The sequence below is a fragment of the Carlito syrichta genome, unplaced genomic scaffold (assembly GCF_000164805.1).
Source record: "Carlito syrichta isolate Samal-C Ts95f unplaced genomic scaffold, Tarsius_syrichta-2.0.1 Scaffold301934, whole genome shotgun sequence".
Taxonomy (NCBI): Eukaryota; Metazoa; Chordata; class Mammalia; order Primates; family Tarsiidae; genus Carlito; species Carlito syrichta.
This window is the reverse complement of record NW_007246030.1, coordinates 24,482-40,521: the sequence shown is the minus strand read 5'-3', so window position 1 is coordinate 40,521 and position 16,040 is coordinate 24,482. Positions and strand designations below refer to the sequence as shown.

The 16,040-nt window shown below is 44.1% G+C and overlaps 2 protein-coding genes across 2 annotated transcripts in view; one reads left to right on the top strand and one right to left on the bottom strand.

Annotated features, from left to right (window-relative positions):
* The window catches only part of LOC103258013 (tubulin-specific chaperone D), a 141,256-nt gene that overhangs the window by 107,232 nt on the left and 17,984 nt on the right, over positions 1-16,040 (bottom strand). The window lies entirely within an intron of this gene.
* Positions 8,216-10,577, top strand: ZNF750 (zinc finger protein 750). Its single transcript, XM_008055714.1, is given in 3 exon segments — positions 8,216-9,657; positions 9,799-10,261; positions 10,263-10,577. Coding segments are annotated over 3 exon segments (2,220 nt in total).

The following is a 16,040-nucleotide window of genomic DNA, read 5'->3' as shown; positions in this document are numbered from 1 at the left end:
TGGGGCAGATTTTTGTTTTGTTTTGCTTTGTTTTGAGTTGGAGTCTCACTCTGTCACCCAGGCTGGAGTGCCATGGCACAATCATGACTCACTGCAGCCTGAACCTCCGGGGCTCAGAAGATCCTTCTCTCTTAGCCTCCTCTCCCCTCCCAAGTAGTTGGGACTACATGTATGTGCTACCATGCCCAGCTATTTTTTTTATTTTTTTGCAAAGATGAGGTTTCTCTATGCTCCCTAGCCTGGTCTTAAACTCCTGGGCTCAAGTAATCCTCTCGCCTCAGCCTCCCAGCATGCCAAGATTACAGGCGTGAGCCACCACACCCGGCGGTTTGGGGTGGTTTATGATCAAGCAACAGGCCAGAGGATCAGCAGAGAACTGCTACCTTTCACAAGACTTCTAAAACTATTTCTGACTCTTTAAAGTATAGAGATGCCTAATTTAGACAAGAAGAACTAAAAAAAAAATTGTTAAGGAATTAAATATAAAGGTAAAATCAAGTAAAATCTTAAGTTTTACGGGGGAAAAAAAGCATGTTTGTCCTGGCAAGCTCATCCCTGTGCCACAGCCCTGCGGCCTCTGTCCTGCAGCCTCAGGCACAACCAAGAAAGCCTGATACCAGCTCATACCATCTCCTTTCCCAGTCCCCAAACCAATACCACATTCCAGTCAACACTAAAGCTAGGGTGACAGCCTCAAATTAAATAAGAAAGAAAGCATTTCAGAGGGGTGTGGTACTAAAAACTAGCTCAATAACTGTCTTAGTTATTTTTAAAGGAGGGGGTGAGAGTGTGCAGAGCTGACTCCCTCCCAGCAGCACACACCCCGCTCCACAGCCACATGGTGCCTGGTCCCGGGCAAGCTCCGGCAGGTCTCTGCAACAAGGCGGCTGAGGTCAGCTCCCTCCCGGCCAGGCCAGCTCAGCTCTCGAGAAGGACCAGGGACAAAGATCTCAGGAGCAGGGTGAAGGGTGAGAGGCACAGAGGTCATAAAAGGCCTGGCTGGACCCCTCGGGGCAAGGACACCGTGAACGTTGTGTCCTGTAGGGTATACAGATATAAGAATTAATCTTAATGTTTACCTGTTGTGTGTATATTCTCAAGGTTCTAAAGGCAAGTCTCACACAAAATGCCTTTATTATAACAACAAATATTTACCAGAATGTGACCTGTACTACAGTTACCTATATTCTATCACGGATACAACTAACCCTGCCATCCATGGCCGTCCAGCAGCGCTAGAGTGGCATTCACAGACGCAGCAGGAACTTGCAGAAGCACTGTGGCACCTGCTCACTGGGTCCAGTGCTGGTAAGGCTGCCACGGAATAGCTCGGTGGGTGCAAACACATGAATCGTAGCTGCAGGCAGGAGGAATATCAGGTGCATCTCTACGCCCCGAGGGCTCAACTCCTACACTTAAATCCCTCCCACTGGAACAGCCGGCTCCAGTTTCACCGAGCAAGCGTGAGAACAGGTACTGCTTCCCGACACTGTCAGCAGAGCCACATCCCAGCGCTGCCCACCTCTGGTAAGTACTTACTATTTCTTTTTCAAATTCAAGTTTTCTTTCAAAACTACTCTTAAATGTATCTTTAAATACTGGGTTGCACGAATCACTTGCTGGTGCTGGCTCTGCTTCACTCTGTGTTCTGTTGATTACTCAGAATCCAGCAGGTGCACTGCTGGGATGTAGACCATGATTACAAAACTTCTAGTAAGATTGATACTTTATTCTGAGAATATGAACAAGTTTATTTGGAAATCAAGTCCTTGTCCTGCCATAAAACTCGTAAAAATTAAACCAACACAAATGTATATTACTGCTTAACTGACCCTTACCTTAAAAACAAACTATAATCAATTTCAACACAAAAGAGGCAAGGATCATACGTGTGTGTGTGTGTGTGTGTGTGTGTGTGTGTGTGTGTGTGTGTGTGTGTGTATTTGACAGATATTGGTTTTAATTTCTAGTTTAATTTTTAAAACTTTTAAAGTTTAAAATAAGTACTGTTTTGACGATACTGACATAAGCTTACAAAAACAAAACTTAATCAAAGAGGTTAAGTTTTTGTTTGGTTGTTAAGGTCATACACACACACACACACACGGGTTTTTTTCCTTATATTACATTTCTCATAAGTCTGATCTATATGAGAACAATTAATGATCAAATTACTGGCCAAGTCTGACCAAAAATTTAAGCAAAATCTGTCTACATGTGTTATCATAACTTTTATTTCACATTAACTAAATCCTTTGATATTTTAGCATGGTTTCTTAAGGATAAACAAGGCAGGCTAATGAACTTTGGTGATAGGCCATCAAACTGTAAAGCTGTGTGTGTTAATTTTATTAAGAGTTTATGTCTGTAAGTTGAAATCTCCTGCTGAAACTAGAAAGAGCCCCTGGTTGTTTTTCTGGATCTATTTTTCTAAATTATATTCCAGAAAACTGCCTTTTTTCCTAGGTCATGGTTGTCCTGAAGTTTATCCTTAATTTTAAAGAACTGAAAGTCTGGGAGGGAGTGGCGGTCAATCACTGGAAAAGCTCAATTGAAGTAAAACTCACAAATCTCGTTCTTGCGACACCCCAGTGGGTAGGCGACAATGGCGTGTCCTTGAGTTATGCAATAATGCCACATCACAATATTGTAATTATAGTATGCCCTTCAAAATGCTCTACCTGATGAGGCTCCTTGCCAGACAGCTGGACACCACCAAAGGAACATTACAGCACTATTTCAGTCCATAGGTTAATACACATGACAAGCCTAGTTACCTAGCCTGTCATGAAATGTCCTATAAAGTTAAACTATAATTACCGCCATTGTGTCCTATCAAAGTTCTTAAAAAAAAAAACTCTCTTGTCTATTTTTCAAAGTTCAGACTCCTTAGAAACTTTCTAAACATGCCAGTCACTCACTATAACCCAATAACTGGCACCCACATTAATTTTGACAGTTTAGTACTTTAAAAACAAGACAGACACAACCCTGTGACCAACCGAAACCAAACACTGTTCAGAGTGCTGTGTGGGCACTTATGTCCCGAAGCCTGGAAGGTGCGCTGTGAGCAGAAAGAGAAACAGCTCTCAGCTCAGGGCTCTTTCCAGAGGAGTATCAGCTGAACACATGATGTTTAAATTACACAATGGGAAAATCTTGGTGAAAGCTCATGCTGGATCCCATCCATGTTAAATTACTGAAACCCAGTGTTCTTATGCCCTTTAGTGTAGACACTGTCTACACCAGCTGCTTGGTCTGAAATGACTTGGAGAGGAAGATCTTCATGTCAGGCTGGGCTCAGAGGAGAACGTTACCAGTTCCTCTCAAGGGCTGGCAGAGAAGAGATGCCAAGCAAAGCATTTCAATAACTGCCACCTTTAACCCAGACCGGGAAGCTGTGTGGAAGTGTCCATACTCCTAATGCCTACTATGGATCTAATGGGGAATGAGAGGAAGGATGAAATCCTCCTTCAAGATTATGCTAACATCTCAATTTTTAAAATGTTAACAGTGAAGTTCTCAAATGCAAGCCAAATAGTGAAAGGGACTCTGCTTTATCAACAGCTCAATGCACAGTTCTCAAATATGTATTAACTAAAGGAAAAGGGTATGTCAGACACCACCTATCACCAACTATTTTTTCAGAAAAACTTTACCTCTGAATGCAAATCCAAACTTACTGTAAACAGTTAAGGGTCTGGATTATGTTGTTTTGGCAACAATATACTCTTTCTGGAATATTTAACACCAGCAGCTGCCAGAGTACAAAGTCCAGCAGGTAGAAACTGACCAGATGGAGACCAGATATAGGTCAAACCTTCTGTCCACAGACAGATGTGACTGACTGAGGTCCCGGCTGTTAGGTTTGGTTTCTTCATCCTTGTAAACCTCACTTAGGCAGGACGTAGAACTCACAGGCTGACATCATCATTTGAAAGCTTACAAAAGCATCAATTTTATCCCACTTACTTCTCTGACACTATTGCAGTTTTATAGATCAAGTGAACTACGCCCGGCTTACATCTGAAGCAGCTGCGCACCCTTGTTTTAATTAGCAAATTGTGTAATCCTGAGAGGTCAGTTTATCCAAGGTTACTAAAACTACTGCCCCTGAGACTCCGTTTTTACACAAATTCCCTTGGAGCAATTAAACCCCACAACACTCTCACCTCCAAAAACATTGCATCAAGGAAACCAGAGGGGGGCTGTTCACTGTCTTGTAAGTTAAATGACCAAAGAACAAAGAGATGAATAGTTCAAAACTTCAGAGACAGCATTTGACTGAAAAAAGTACTTATTTACATAAAAGCAATTATTTCTTCGCTTATTCCTGTGGATAATAGTATGACAGCTCACATAAAACTTGCCTCCTGTAAAGCATTTGAGAAAACTTAACGAGTATAGACTTACTTATTTTTTGCCTGTAAGTATCAGCAATATTAAATGACACTGCTTCTAAAACTAACTCCTCATTTGCTTAAATCCTAAGGGGATTTTTTGTTCCTTTGAGTTCTCGTGTTTTAGACGCTGGAGGTGGTGTATCTGTGTCCACACTTGGTATCGCTAGGATGCAGCTCTCACTTGATAAACGTTTTGCAACTGTCATCATTTTGATCATGATGCTTCCAGCTAGTGATGAAATCATCAGTTTTCAGATCTTTGCCATAACATATCCTATACAATCATGGGAACCTGACTTGCAGAGGTTCTCACGCCTTCAGAATCAGGGAGCATCACGAGGCATGCTGGTACAGGCCCGCTGACTTATCTGGCTGGCCCAGCGCTCAGCTGGAACCAGGCACCCGCTTCTCTCGCTTCCTGAAGGGAGGCGGGGAAACTGTGCTTTCATCACCCGGGGCAGACCAGTCCCCCAAGGTATGGAATGAACCCATAAAGAATTATTTCACATTTTTTATTTTAATGAGGGGGAAATTAGAAAGACAAAGCTATTATTACATGTTTAATTTGCTCTACTTTGACCCAGTGCCCCGTAGCTTTTGTGGCAGCACATGGTGGGAGGGAGTGCTGGGTGCAGGGTCCAGCCCTGGGGTGCCGCCAACCCTGACTCACTGTAGAGCTCTGTACTCTGACACCCGCCCTGGTTATGGGTAACCAAACCTCTTATTTCTCATCTAAAATATGTGCTTCACTATCATTGCTATGCAGAAATCCTCATCACAGCAGAAGGTAGGAGATCAGACAGAGGCAGTTTGGGGGTGGGTTCTTTGTGTTTTTAAAAAATATGAATAAGTTAGTAGAGAAACTAGCTTGCTAAGAATAAAATCAAACAGCATTCTCAGAATTTAAGATTCCATGTGAAAGTCAAGACTCCACTCCTGCTGCTAGCTACCCATGACCTCAGCTCTGATGTGTGGGATGGATGGAGATGCAGGCAAGACTGATGATGTTTTATTCTGTGAAAACAAGCTTCTTTTTTTTTTTTTTTTTTTGAGTCGGAGTCTCACTCTGTCACCCAGACTGGAGTGTAGTGGCCGCTCCCAGTCACCGCAGCCTCAACCTGCTGGGCTCCGGCGATCCTTCCGCCTCAGCCTTCTGAGTAGCCGGAATTATAGGCATGAGCTACCACGCCCGGCTGATTTTATTGTAGAGATGAGGCCTTGCCAAGTTGCCCAGGCGGGTCTCAAACCTGCAGGCTCAGGCAATCCAGAAAACAAGTTTCTTAAGTTTCCCATATTGATTTCACTATTTGTAAAAGGCTGCTTTTCAGTTGACTACTTTAACCACTCTGATGTCTAGAAGGTGATGCTTTATATATAAAATCCTACAGACTCAGGAGTGAGCACATTTTCCCTCTTTTTTTTTTTTTTTTTCTGTTAGGTGTCTCACTCCGTCGTCCAAGCTTGAGTAAGTGGCACAATCACAGCTCACCACAGCCTCAAATGCCTAGGCTCAAGTGATCCTCCCACCTTAGCCTCCAGAGTAGCTCGGACTACAGGTGTATGCCACAACTCAGCTAACTTTTTGATTTTTTGTGGAGGCAGGGTCTCGCTATGTTGCCCAGGCTGGGCCTCAGCCTCCCAACATGCTGGAATTATAGGTGTGAGGCACAGTATCCAGCCCATTTGCCCATTCTTTAAAACAAAACTGCAGCTGAAAACATTTTCTTAAGTCATTTCCATTTAACTTTTTTTTTTTTTTTGAGTTGGAGCCTCACTCTGTCACCCAGACTGGAGTGCAGTGGCCGCTCCCGGCCACCGCAGCCTCGACCTGCTGTGCTCCGGCAATCCTTCCGCCTCAGCCTTCCAAGTAGCTGGAATTACAGGCATGCGCTACCACGCCCGGCTGATTTTTTGATTTATTGTAGAGATGAGGTCTCGCTGCCTAGGCGGGTCTCGAACCCGCGGGCTCAGGCAATTCACTCACCTCAGACTCCCAAAGGCGCGGGATTACAGGCTGAGCCACCGAGCCCAGCTTAACTTCATTTTTAAGCTTTTTGAAAACATTTAGAAGCTAAAGACCTTTACCTTTTTACAATTTGTACACAAATTAAAGCGTTCACCCTTGATTCATTGTGCCTCTGTGCTGTCTCCTTACCCACACCCTTTCTTCTAGATACAGTCACTGTTTGGGCTGCTCGAGGACCAGCTGCCATCTAGGCTCCTTCGAGTACCTCCCAGGTTCTTAGACTTTTGTTCTCAGCTTTGAATTAGGAGACAGAGTGAGCCCCAGGGGTGTGCAGAGCAACCTAAGGGAAACCTGGAACTGGGCAGGGCTAGAAGAAGACCCTCTGGAAATACCTAGAAAGTCAGGCCAGCTCTGGACAGACACGCTTGCAGAGCCTGGTGTATCTCAGGACCTAAGCGATAGTTATGGCCAGAGGCCTGGGCCCACTTCCTAAAGGTTGAAGGCCAAGGCAGCTTCCTCCCTTTTCAACCACCTCTCATGTGGTCCCCTACTTGGACAACTTTGGTTCTGCCACTTGGGAGGTGCCCAGGACAGGCAGGTGCCGCTGGCTGCACTTCCTTGCCAGTAGAGATAGGGTGATCATGAGAGTGTGTTCTACAATGCTGATGGGTAGGCAGTGGACAGGAACAGTTACTCACAGGACTTATAAACCCAACTCAACAGTACTTCAAGTCACTGAGTCAACATAAATAACAGTATTTACAGACCAGGCACAGTGAGTGGCTCATGCCTGTAATCCCAGCACTTTGGCAGGCAGAGGTGAAAAGATTGTATGAGCCCAGTGGTTCAAGACCAGCCTGGGCAACTTGGCGAGACCTCCTCACTACAATAAATCAAAAATTAGCCAGGCATGATGGCATGTGCCCAGCTGTGGTCCAGCTACTCGGAAGGCTGAGGCTGAAGGATCCCCTGAGCCTAGCAGATATAGATTGTAGTGGCCATTAATGTGCCAATGCACTCCAGCCTTGATGACAGAGACTCCAACTCAAAATACATTCGTATCTGAGACAATTTAAATGCTACTTAATGACAAATTTGACTTTTCGTTTCTGGTTCTGAAAGCAGTAGGCGTAGAGTTGCGAGTTTAAATGTTCTTCATTCTTAAGTATTCATATGTAGAATACATTTAGCAGCCCGGTTACAGACAGCAGAACTGCCACGGAGCATTTAAGTGAAGGGTACAGCCACAATGTCCTGCTTTATGCCATGATCCCCCAGCCTGCACATGGCTGTGAGAGCACGAGTCAGTAGCACTGAGACAGGACCCTCAAGAGTCCCTGGAAGGACAGGGCGCTCAGACTCCTCAGGTCTTGCAGGGCACTCTCAAGAAAAGGTCCAGATTATGGGGCAAAAGTTTCCAAAACTCAAAGGATTAGAGATATTTGCAGAAATGACACCAAACACTCCATACACCACACTCTTCCTTCCTGCTGGCCCCTAGGCGATTCTTTCAGGTCAGACTCTAAAACACAGAAAGCATGGTGGGGGGTTGGCAGCCGGTTATCAAAGAGCAGGGCTGTTCTGTGACCAGTAGTTGCCCCTGAGAGCAGGCGGGTGCATCTTCTCAGGAGATCAGGCAGCTCCACCATCATCCCTGACCTGAGACTCTGCTCCTTGTTGCAGCTCCGGACCCAGACAACACACCTTGCACGTGGAGCTGGTTCAGTACAGGTGCCTGGAAGGAAAGGAGAAACGGGGACACACTTCTCCAAAAACCACCAAGTCTGTAGGAACCAGCAGCAATTCTACCACTTAGAAGACCAGAATCTGAACTATAAGAAGGAAAATGAGTCTTCTCAAAGAGCGAAAACCAAAAAAGCCACATTACATCCCAAGGCCTCCAGGGAAGCCCTTCAAGTATAAATGTTTCCAATGTCCATTTACTTGCAATGAGAAGTCTCACCTTTTTAATCACATGAAGTATGGTCTCTGTAAGAACTCCATTACTCTCGTATCAGAGCAAGATCGAGTTCCCAAGTGCCCTAAGTCTAGCTCATTAGACCCCAAGCAAACCAACCAGCCAGATCCCACGGCTAAGCCAGCCCCCACCAAATCTGTTACCAATGGACTCTGCAGCTTTGACTCGAAGCTTCAACATAGCTTTGCCAAGGAAGATGCCAAGGAAAACCTGGAGCTGCGAGCTCGGGGGGCCCACAAGTGCCCAGGACAGAAGCCAGTTCTCCATAAGGAAACAGCACCCACGAGCCCAGCTCCAGAAGCCACCCTCAACTCCCAGCCTGTTCTGGAAGGCGTGGTCCGACCTTCCGCATTTGTTCCAGTTGGAGAGCACAGACTGAAAGGGCCAGGCGACACCGAGGCACCTGAAGCCCTGGCATTCACCAACCCTACCACCAAGGCCACAGCCTTCCACACCAAGTCTGCATTCCATGCTCCTGGCTACTCCTGGAAGGCCGGCTCACCTTTCCTGCCCCCAGAGTTTCCACATAAAATCTCATCTACAAAGGGGTTCGGGGCCATTTCCCCCTACATGCACCCTACAGTCTCAGAGTACCCACCTCACTTCTACACAGAACACGGGCTGGCCACCATCTACTCACCCTACCTGCTGGCCGGGAGTCCACCTGAGTGTGACACTCCCCTGCTGTCAGTCTATGGAGCCCAAGACCAAAGACACTTCCTGCCTCACCCGGGGCCCATTCCTAAACACTTGAATCCATCTCCATCAACATATGATCATTACAGATTTTTCCAGCAATACCACTCAAATCTGCCAATTCATTATGGATTTTACAGGCCAGAGTCTGCATTTTCCTCCTATGGTCTCAGACTCCCACCTGTCACTGGTCTCGCACGAGACCAGAACTCTCAATTACTTGAAGAAGCCACCCTGGTCTATCCAGCCTCAAGTCCTTCTAAGCTAAACCCTTCAAACTCCCACAAAAAACACATAGAGTTTGAAAAAGAAAGTCTAACTCCTGAGGCTAAAGACCGCTCCAAAACTGAGCAGAGGGACACAGAAGGGGCCAAAATGAGCCCTCGGGCAGGCAGCGCAGCCACAGGCTCCCCAGGGAGGCCAAGCCCCACCAACTTCATGCAAATGAGCCAGACCCTTGATGGCCTATGTGACCTCTCCAATAAGGCGGCCTCAGGTGCCCTGGGAAGACTCCACCAGCCAGAACAAGGCCTCACAGCATTCAAGCCTGTCAAGAAAAGTATGGAAGGCCCCCTTGCCCAGACCCCTGAAAACAGAACAGAATCTCCAAAAAGGTAAGAAAATTTCATTTTCAAAACCTCCAAGGTAATGTTTTTGGTTGGGCTCAATTAGCCAGGTTTATACTTGTTTACAATGGTTTACATAGTCAATTTTCTAAGTAAGCGCCTACTAAACCTTCTCTTGGCTTCTTCTAGTCTTGATGCAGTGAATGGAGACCCTCCATCTCAGAGAGGAAGTGCCTGTCTCATCACGGAGGCTGCGCCCTCCAGTCCAGAGGACAGCTCCAGGATAGGCCCCCTCAACCTCTCCAAGAAATCAGAGACAAAACCAGTGGCCACTCATGGACCTGTGTATCAAGGCAGCTCCCAGGAGGCAACCCCAGGCTTCTCAGAGCTACAGGACCTGCCTCTCAATCTCTCAGTGAAAGACCCCTGCAACATCCAGGTTACAAGGCCTGCCTTCCCCAATCAACCACAAGGCGTAGAATCTGCTGCTGCTGCTGCTGCTGTTGCTGCTGCTGCTGCTGCTGCTGCTACTGCTGCTGCTGCTCAAAAAACGGAGACAGAAAGTTGCAGAGATGGGCCAAGCTACACAGAGACAAAGCAAGCCGGCCTTGACATTGACGAGGCTCCATCGACGAGCCCCAGCAGGAAGACCCCCAGACACACGTGTTGTGGACAGTAGTGAGGAGCAGAAGCAGACGGCAGCTGTAGCCCTGTGCCAACTGGCAGCCTACAGCCCAGGGAACGTCCGGGTGGGCGATGGGGAGACTGTGGCCCAGGAGCCCACCTGTCAGCAAGGCGCACCTACACTCGGTTCCGCAGGCCAGGAGGCTCAGTGTGATCTCAGACCAAAAGGACAAAAGAGGACAAGTCAAAGGGATGCAGGAAAATCCCAGCAAGGAGCTAAGAAAATGAAGCCACACAACACAGCAAGAGTGTTCACACTACGAAAAAGAACCCGCGTGTCCTAACACCTGGCTCCCACGTGTGCTCACAGAGCCAGGCCGCACGCCTGCCACTATATAGAGCAGCACCACGTCTGAGGTGACACTAACTCTTTTTAACTTGTCAAATTTTACAAATGCAGCTTTCTTTCTTCTCAAAAAAAAAAAAGCTGCAATTCACTTCAGGTTTTGCACATATTAAACATGAATATTAAAAGGTACTCCTACTTTTGGTTGCAAAAACATCTAAATGACTCATAACACTCTGAGACTGATGAGTTAAACTTTGGCTTTCATTTTTGTAAAATGTCAGATGAAATGAAAATTAGAAAGTAACTTTGAAGTCTAAGGAATCTCATAAGAGATCTTTTACAAATACTTTTCTTATACATATTTTAGTATTAGAACCAATCATTTTAACTGTTTTTCTATTAGACCTAGCTGTGTGTTTTTGAAGTAAATTACAATTACTAGAAACAATGTCAGAAAAAATATTTTCAGTACTAGCATTAAAGTGCTGTATGTAAAAAAAAAAGTTGTGACTTGTTATAACTAAATAATATACAAACATCAAGAGCTATTTATACAAATAATTTATTTCCATTAGGGAAAGTGTATTACTGGTGAAGGTATTAACAATTTATTCTACTTGCTTATGATGTTACGATGAACTTCCTGACTTATTCTGCCTCATTTTCCATTCCCTAAAATGATGTATATGTTGCTAATTTTCCAATAAACTCCTGTGAACTTCAAGGATAGATAAAATTAAGACAAATATAAACTCCGTGTTATCCTTTATAATATTTTGCCATAATATTCCATGAAAAAGAGTTCACAGCTGAGGAGCAACTAAAATAAACTTAGAGTATATTTGCGTATATGTAAGTGTGCATACATTTGATTGTGTGATGAGTGTATGTAAGTGCATGTGTGCGTGTTTAAGCATGCATACATGTGTGTCAGTGTGCATGCATAAACATGGACATGTACAACCATGCATATATGTAAATATACACATCTGCATTTGTGCATGAGTGTATGTGTGCATATGTGCATGTGCATACATGTGTATAAAATAGTGGTCAAGTTAAAGCATGCGCAGATCATCCAGGGCTACTCAGAGACCATGCAAGTGGTCCTCAGGCCTCAGGGTGCTTCAAGAGTGTAAGTTTCTGGAGACTCAGCCTGCTAAAGCTCTAAGAAAGGGTTATCTGCTTTCCATGTCCTCTCTGACAACAGCACTTTCTCCTACTTTTTGGGGTTTTTTTAGATTAGGAAATATAGTTTATTTAAAAACTACATTAGAAAGCGGGAGGAGGGGAGGGAGGAAGAGAGGGAGAGACAGAGAGAGATAGGTAGATGATGGGGGTCAAAGCCAGGAAATATGCCCTGAAGCTGCCTGATGACAGAGCACATGGTCATCTGGAGCAAATTTGGAAAAAGTTCAAACAGCATTCATTACTAAACCAAAATCCCTACCATTCCCAGCAACTTATTACATGAAAAAGGTTTTTCCTAGCACATGCTAAAAATAAAAAATAGTATTGAGGCAGAACCTTGCCTATTCTAAGCAAAAGCACAACTCACCAAAAGATAACTCAATCTAGAAATCCATCTTATTAAGAGCTAAATTTCTTTTTTTTTTTATTGATATGTATTGAGAATTGTTGGGCACTGTTTTAAATGCTTTTCATAACAAACCATAGTGTTATTATCAACCTTCCTTTATAGGTGAAGAAACAGCAGTATTCCAGTAAGTAATCTATCCGAGGACTCATGAAGCTGAGCAAGGGTGGGCCCAGCAATCTGGCTCTACTGGGTAGAATAATTTTCCTCTGTAAGAGATAAATTTCAATAAAATGCTATTTCATGTTGTTTTGGTCAACTCTGTATCAATATTTTTAAAGCCAATCTAAAAAAACTTTTTAATAATTAGCACCTTGGCCGGGCTCAATGGCTCAAGCCTGTAGTCCCAGCACTTTGGGAGGCCGAGGTGAGAGGATTGCCTGAGTTCAAGGGTTCGAGACCAGCCTGGGCAACTTGGTGATACCTTGTTTCCACAATAAAACAAAAAATTAGCTGGTGTGGTAGCGCATGCCTGTAGTTCCAGTTAGTTGCAAGGTTGAGGAGGAAGGATCTCCTGAGCCTAGCAGGTCAAGACTGCAGTGGCCATAAGCATGCTACTGCACTCCTGCCTGGGTGACAGAGTGAGACTCCAACTCACAAAAAAAAAAAAAAAAATTAGCATACAAAATGTAAAAGTTAACGTTTCCATTCATACACTTTTTTTGTTGTAGATACACATAGAGAGATTAATAAAAGATTCTTAGGCACAGAAACACATTATATTAGGATAGAATTATCAGGGAAAAGTAAATTGAAACATAGATAGGCTCAAGGAAAAAGGAAGGGTAAAATTCCTATGAAAGAAAAACTCGCCTATAAAATTTTTAATGGAGGATGGTAGATATGAAATCATTATACCTAGATTTCCTGGACATACTTAAATTAGTGATGCAATAGTTTTTATTTTGAAATGACAATACTCAGGATGGCAAATAACGTTCTACAACTGGTTGTATTTATATAAAAATACAGATGTCAACTTATAAGAGAGATACAGAGTTTGTCACAATTCTTGTAAGGGGTACATGAAGCCACTGCTTCAATCTGTCCGTAAGAAGCAGAAAGGGGCACCAGGGAGCCCCCCAGTCCTGCCCAACCCCGCCTTTAGACAGTCATAAACACTAACCCAACACTTATACTGTCAGGATGCAAAACCAGTAAACACATGTACAGTGTTTACCAGCAATGTCTGGGCTCTTTTGTTTATAATACCAATATGTTTTGGCAAAGAACAAAAATATGATAGCTTCTGCTTTCCAGCAAATAAAGAGCCCAGTGACAATACATTACAAGATGTGTTCCACACTCAGGATCCAAAGTCTCACACCCTGAAGATAAGGAGTTCTCAATTCACACTTTACACCCCCAAGAACATAGTCCTCTATGTCAAAAGCCTTAAGATTCTAAGAACACTGTTTGATTAGTCACCCAAAAGTGTCAAGCATCATCTTAAGTGACAAATAGGGGAACCAGCACCCCTCCTGCAGCAGTGCAGCACAGGGTACTCCCTTGAGCTGGCTGTAGCACAGACCATGTGTGCCTGCAGCATGGAGAGCTGCCCTATGAAGACTCCATCCTCTGATGCAATTCCTCCAAAGGTGACTTGCAATAGTTCATCCACAGCAACTAGAACAGGCCCTCTGTATCTACCTTTAAAAGCAAAATAGATCCTACAGCTTTATAACAAAAAAAAATGTTTCACTGATTTTTGTAACTATGTTTCTTTTCTTTTCTTTTTTTTTTTGAGTCAGAGTCTCGCTCTGTCGCCCAGGATGAAGTGCAGTGGCACACTCACAGCCACCACAGCCTAGACCTGCTGGGCTCAGGTGATCCTCACGCCTCAGTCTCCCGAGTAGCTGGAACTACAGGCATGTGCCACCAAGCCCAGCTAATTTTTTGATTAATTGTAGAGACAGGATCTTGCCAAGTTGCCCAGGCTGGTCTCAAACCCGTGGGCTCAGGCAATCCTCTCACCTCAGTCTCCCAAAGGGCTGGAATTATAGGCGTGAGCCACTGTGCCCGGCCATCTTTTCTATATTCATGCATGACCAGACTTAAGAGCTCTAACTTTTACATACAAAAAGTGATAAGCTCTCACAAAATTAAACATAGAATTACCACATGATCTAGCAATTCCACTTCTGGGTTATATACCCAAAGGAACTGAAAACAGGATATCAAACAGGTACTTGTACCCCATGTCTACAGCAGCATTATTCACAATGGGTAAGAGCTGGAAATAACCCGTGTCCACTGACGAATGAATGAAAGCACGTAGTCCCAGATACTCAGAAGGCTGCTGCAGGAGGGTGGCTTGAGTCCCGGAGTTTGAGGCTACAGTGTGCTGTGACTGCAACTGTGAGCAGTCACTGCATACCACCAGCCTGTGCAGCACAGCAAGACTCCGCCTCTTAAAAAAAAATAACAACAGAAAATATGGTATATACACACAATGGAATATTATTCAGCCTTAAGAAGGAAATTCCTGGCCATGGCCTTACTAGACTCCGGTGTGGCCATGTGCTCTTGGAGATATGGCCATTGCCACGTTTCCTGGCTTTGGCCCCCTTTCCTGCCTTGGGAAGGTGAATCTCCTCTCCTCCCTCTCTCTCTCTAATTACTTTCTAAATAAACTTTATTTTCTAATCTAAAAAAAAAGGAAATTCCTATACATGCTACAACATGGATTAATCTTTTTTTTTTTCATTAATCAGTATTTTTTATTATGGTTTTGTGGGGTACAGTTAAGGGTTAGGTGTACAATTACGTTTCATTCAGGCACCCTGTTGATAACAGGTGTTTTCCCATCCCCCGACAGATATTTGCTACTGTTAATCCCATCCCCCTCCCCCCCATAGTTTCCCAGTACCGTCAGTCATTTTCTTATAGTATTGCATTGGATGTTCAAGGTTCATTATATGAGTGAGAACATGTGATATTCGGATCTTTGTTTCTGTGAGAGGTCACTCAGTATTATAGACTCTAGTTCCATCCAGGTTGCAAAGAAATTCATGATTTTGTTCTTTTTTATGGCTGCGTAGTACTCCATCGTGTATATGTACCACATTTTTTTAATCCAGTCCTCTTTTGATGGGCAGCATGGTTGTTTCCAGGTTCTTGCTATTGTGAACAATGCTGCGATAAACATATGTGTGCAGGTATCTTTTTTATAGAGTGATTTGTGTTCTTCAGGGTATATTCCCAGTAGGGGGATTGCAGGGTCATATGGAAGGTCAATTTTTAGAGCTTTTAGGAATGGCCACACTGCTTTCCACAGAGGTTGCACTAGTTTACACTCCCACCAACAGTGTAGAAGTGTTCCCTTTTCACCACACCCTCTCCAGCAGCTGTTATTTTTTGAGTTGTTGATAATTGCCATTCTGACTGGAGTGAGGTGGTATCTCAGTATGGTTTTGATTTCATCTCCCTGATGATTAGTGAGGTTGAGCATTTCTTCATGTGTTTGTTGGCTGCTCGAATGTCTTCTTTTTTTGAAGTGTCTGTTCATATCTTTTGCCCATTTTATAATGGGGTTGTTTGTTTTCTTCTTTTCAGTACGCTTCAGTTCCTTGTAGATCCAGGATGTTAAGCCTTTGTCAGACCTAGAGTTGGCAAATACTTTTTCCCAGTCTGTGGGCTGTCTCCCTGCTCTCTTGATGGTTTCTTTGGCTTTGCAGAAGCTTGTCAGTTTAATAAGGTCCCATTTGTCTATCTTCTCTCTTAAGTCCTGTGGGTTTCGGGTTTTGTACAGAAATTGGATGCCAGTTCCGATTTCCATGAGAGTATTTCCTTCCTTTTCTAAGGTTCTTATGGTTTGAGGTTTTACATTTAGGTCTCTGATCCATTTGGAGTAACCTTGTG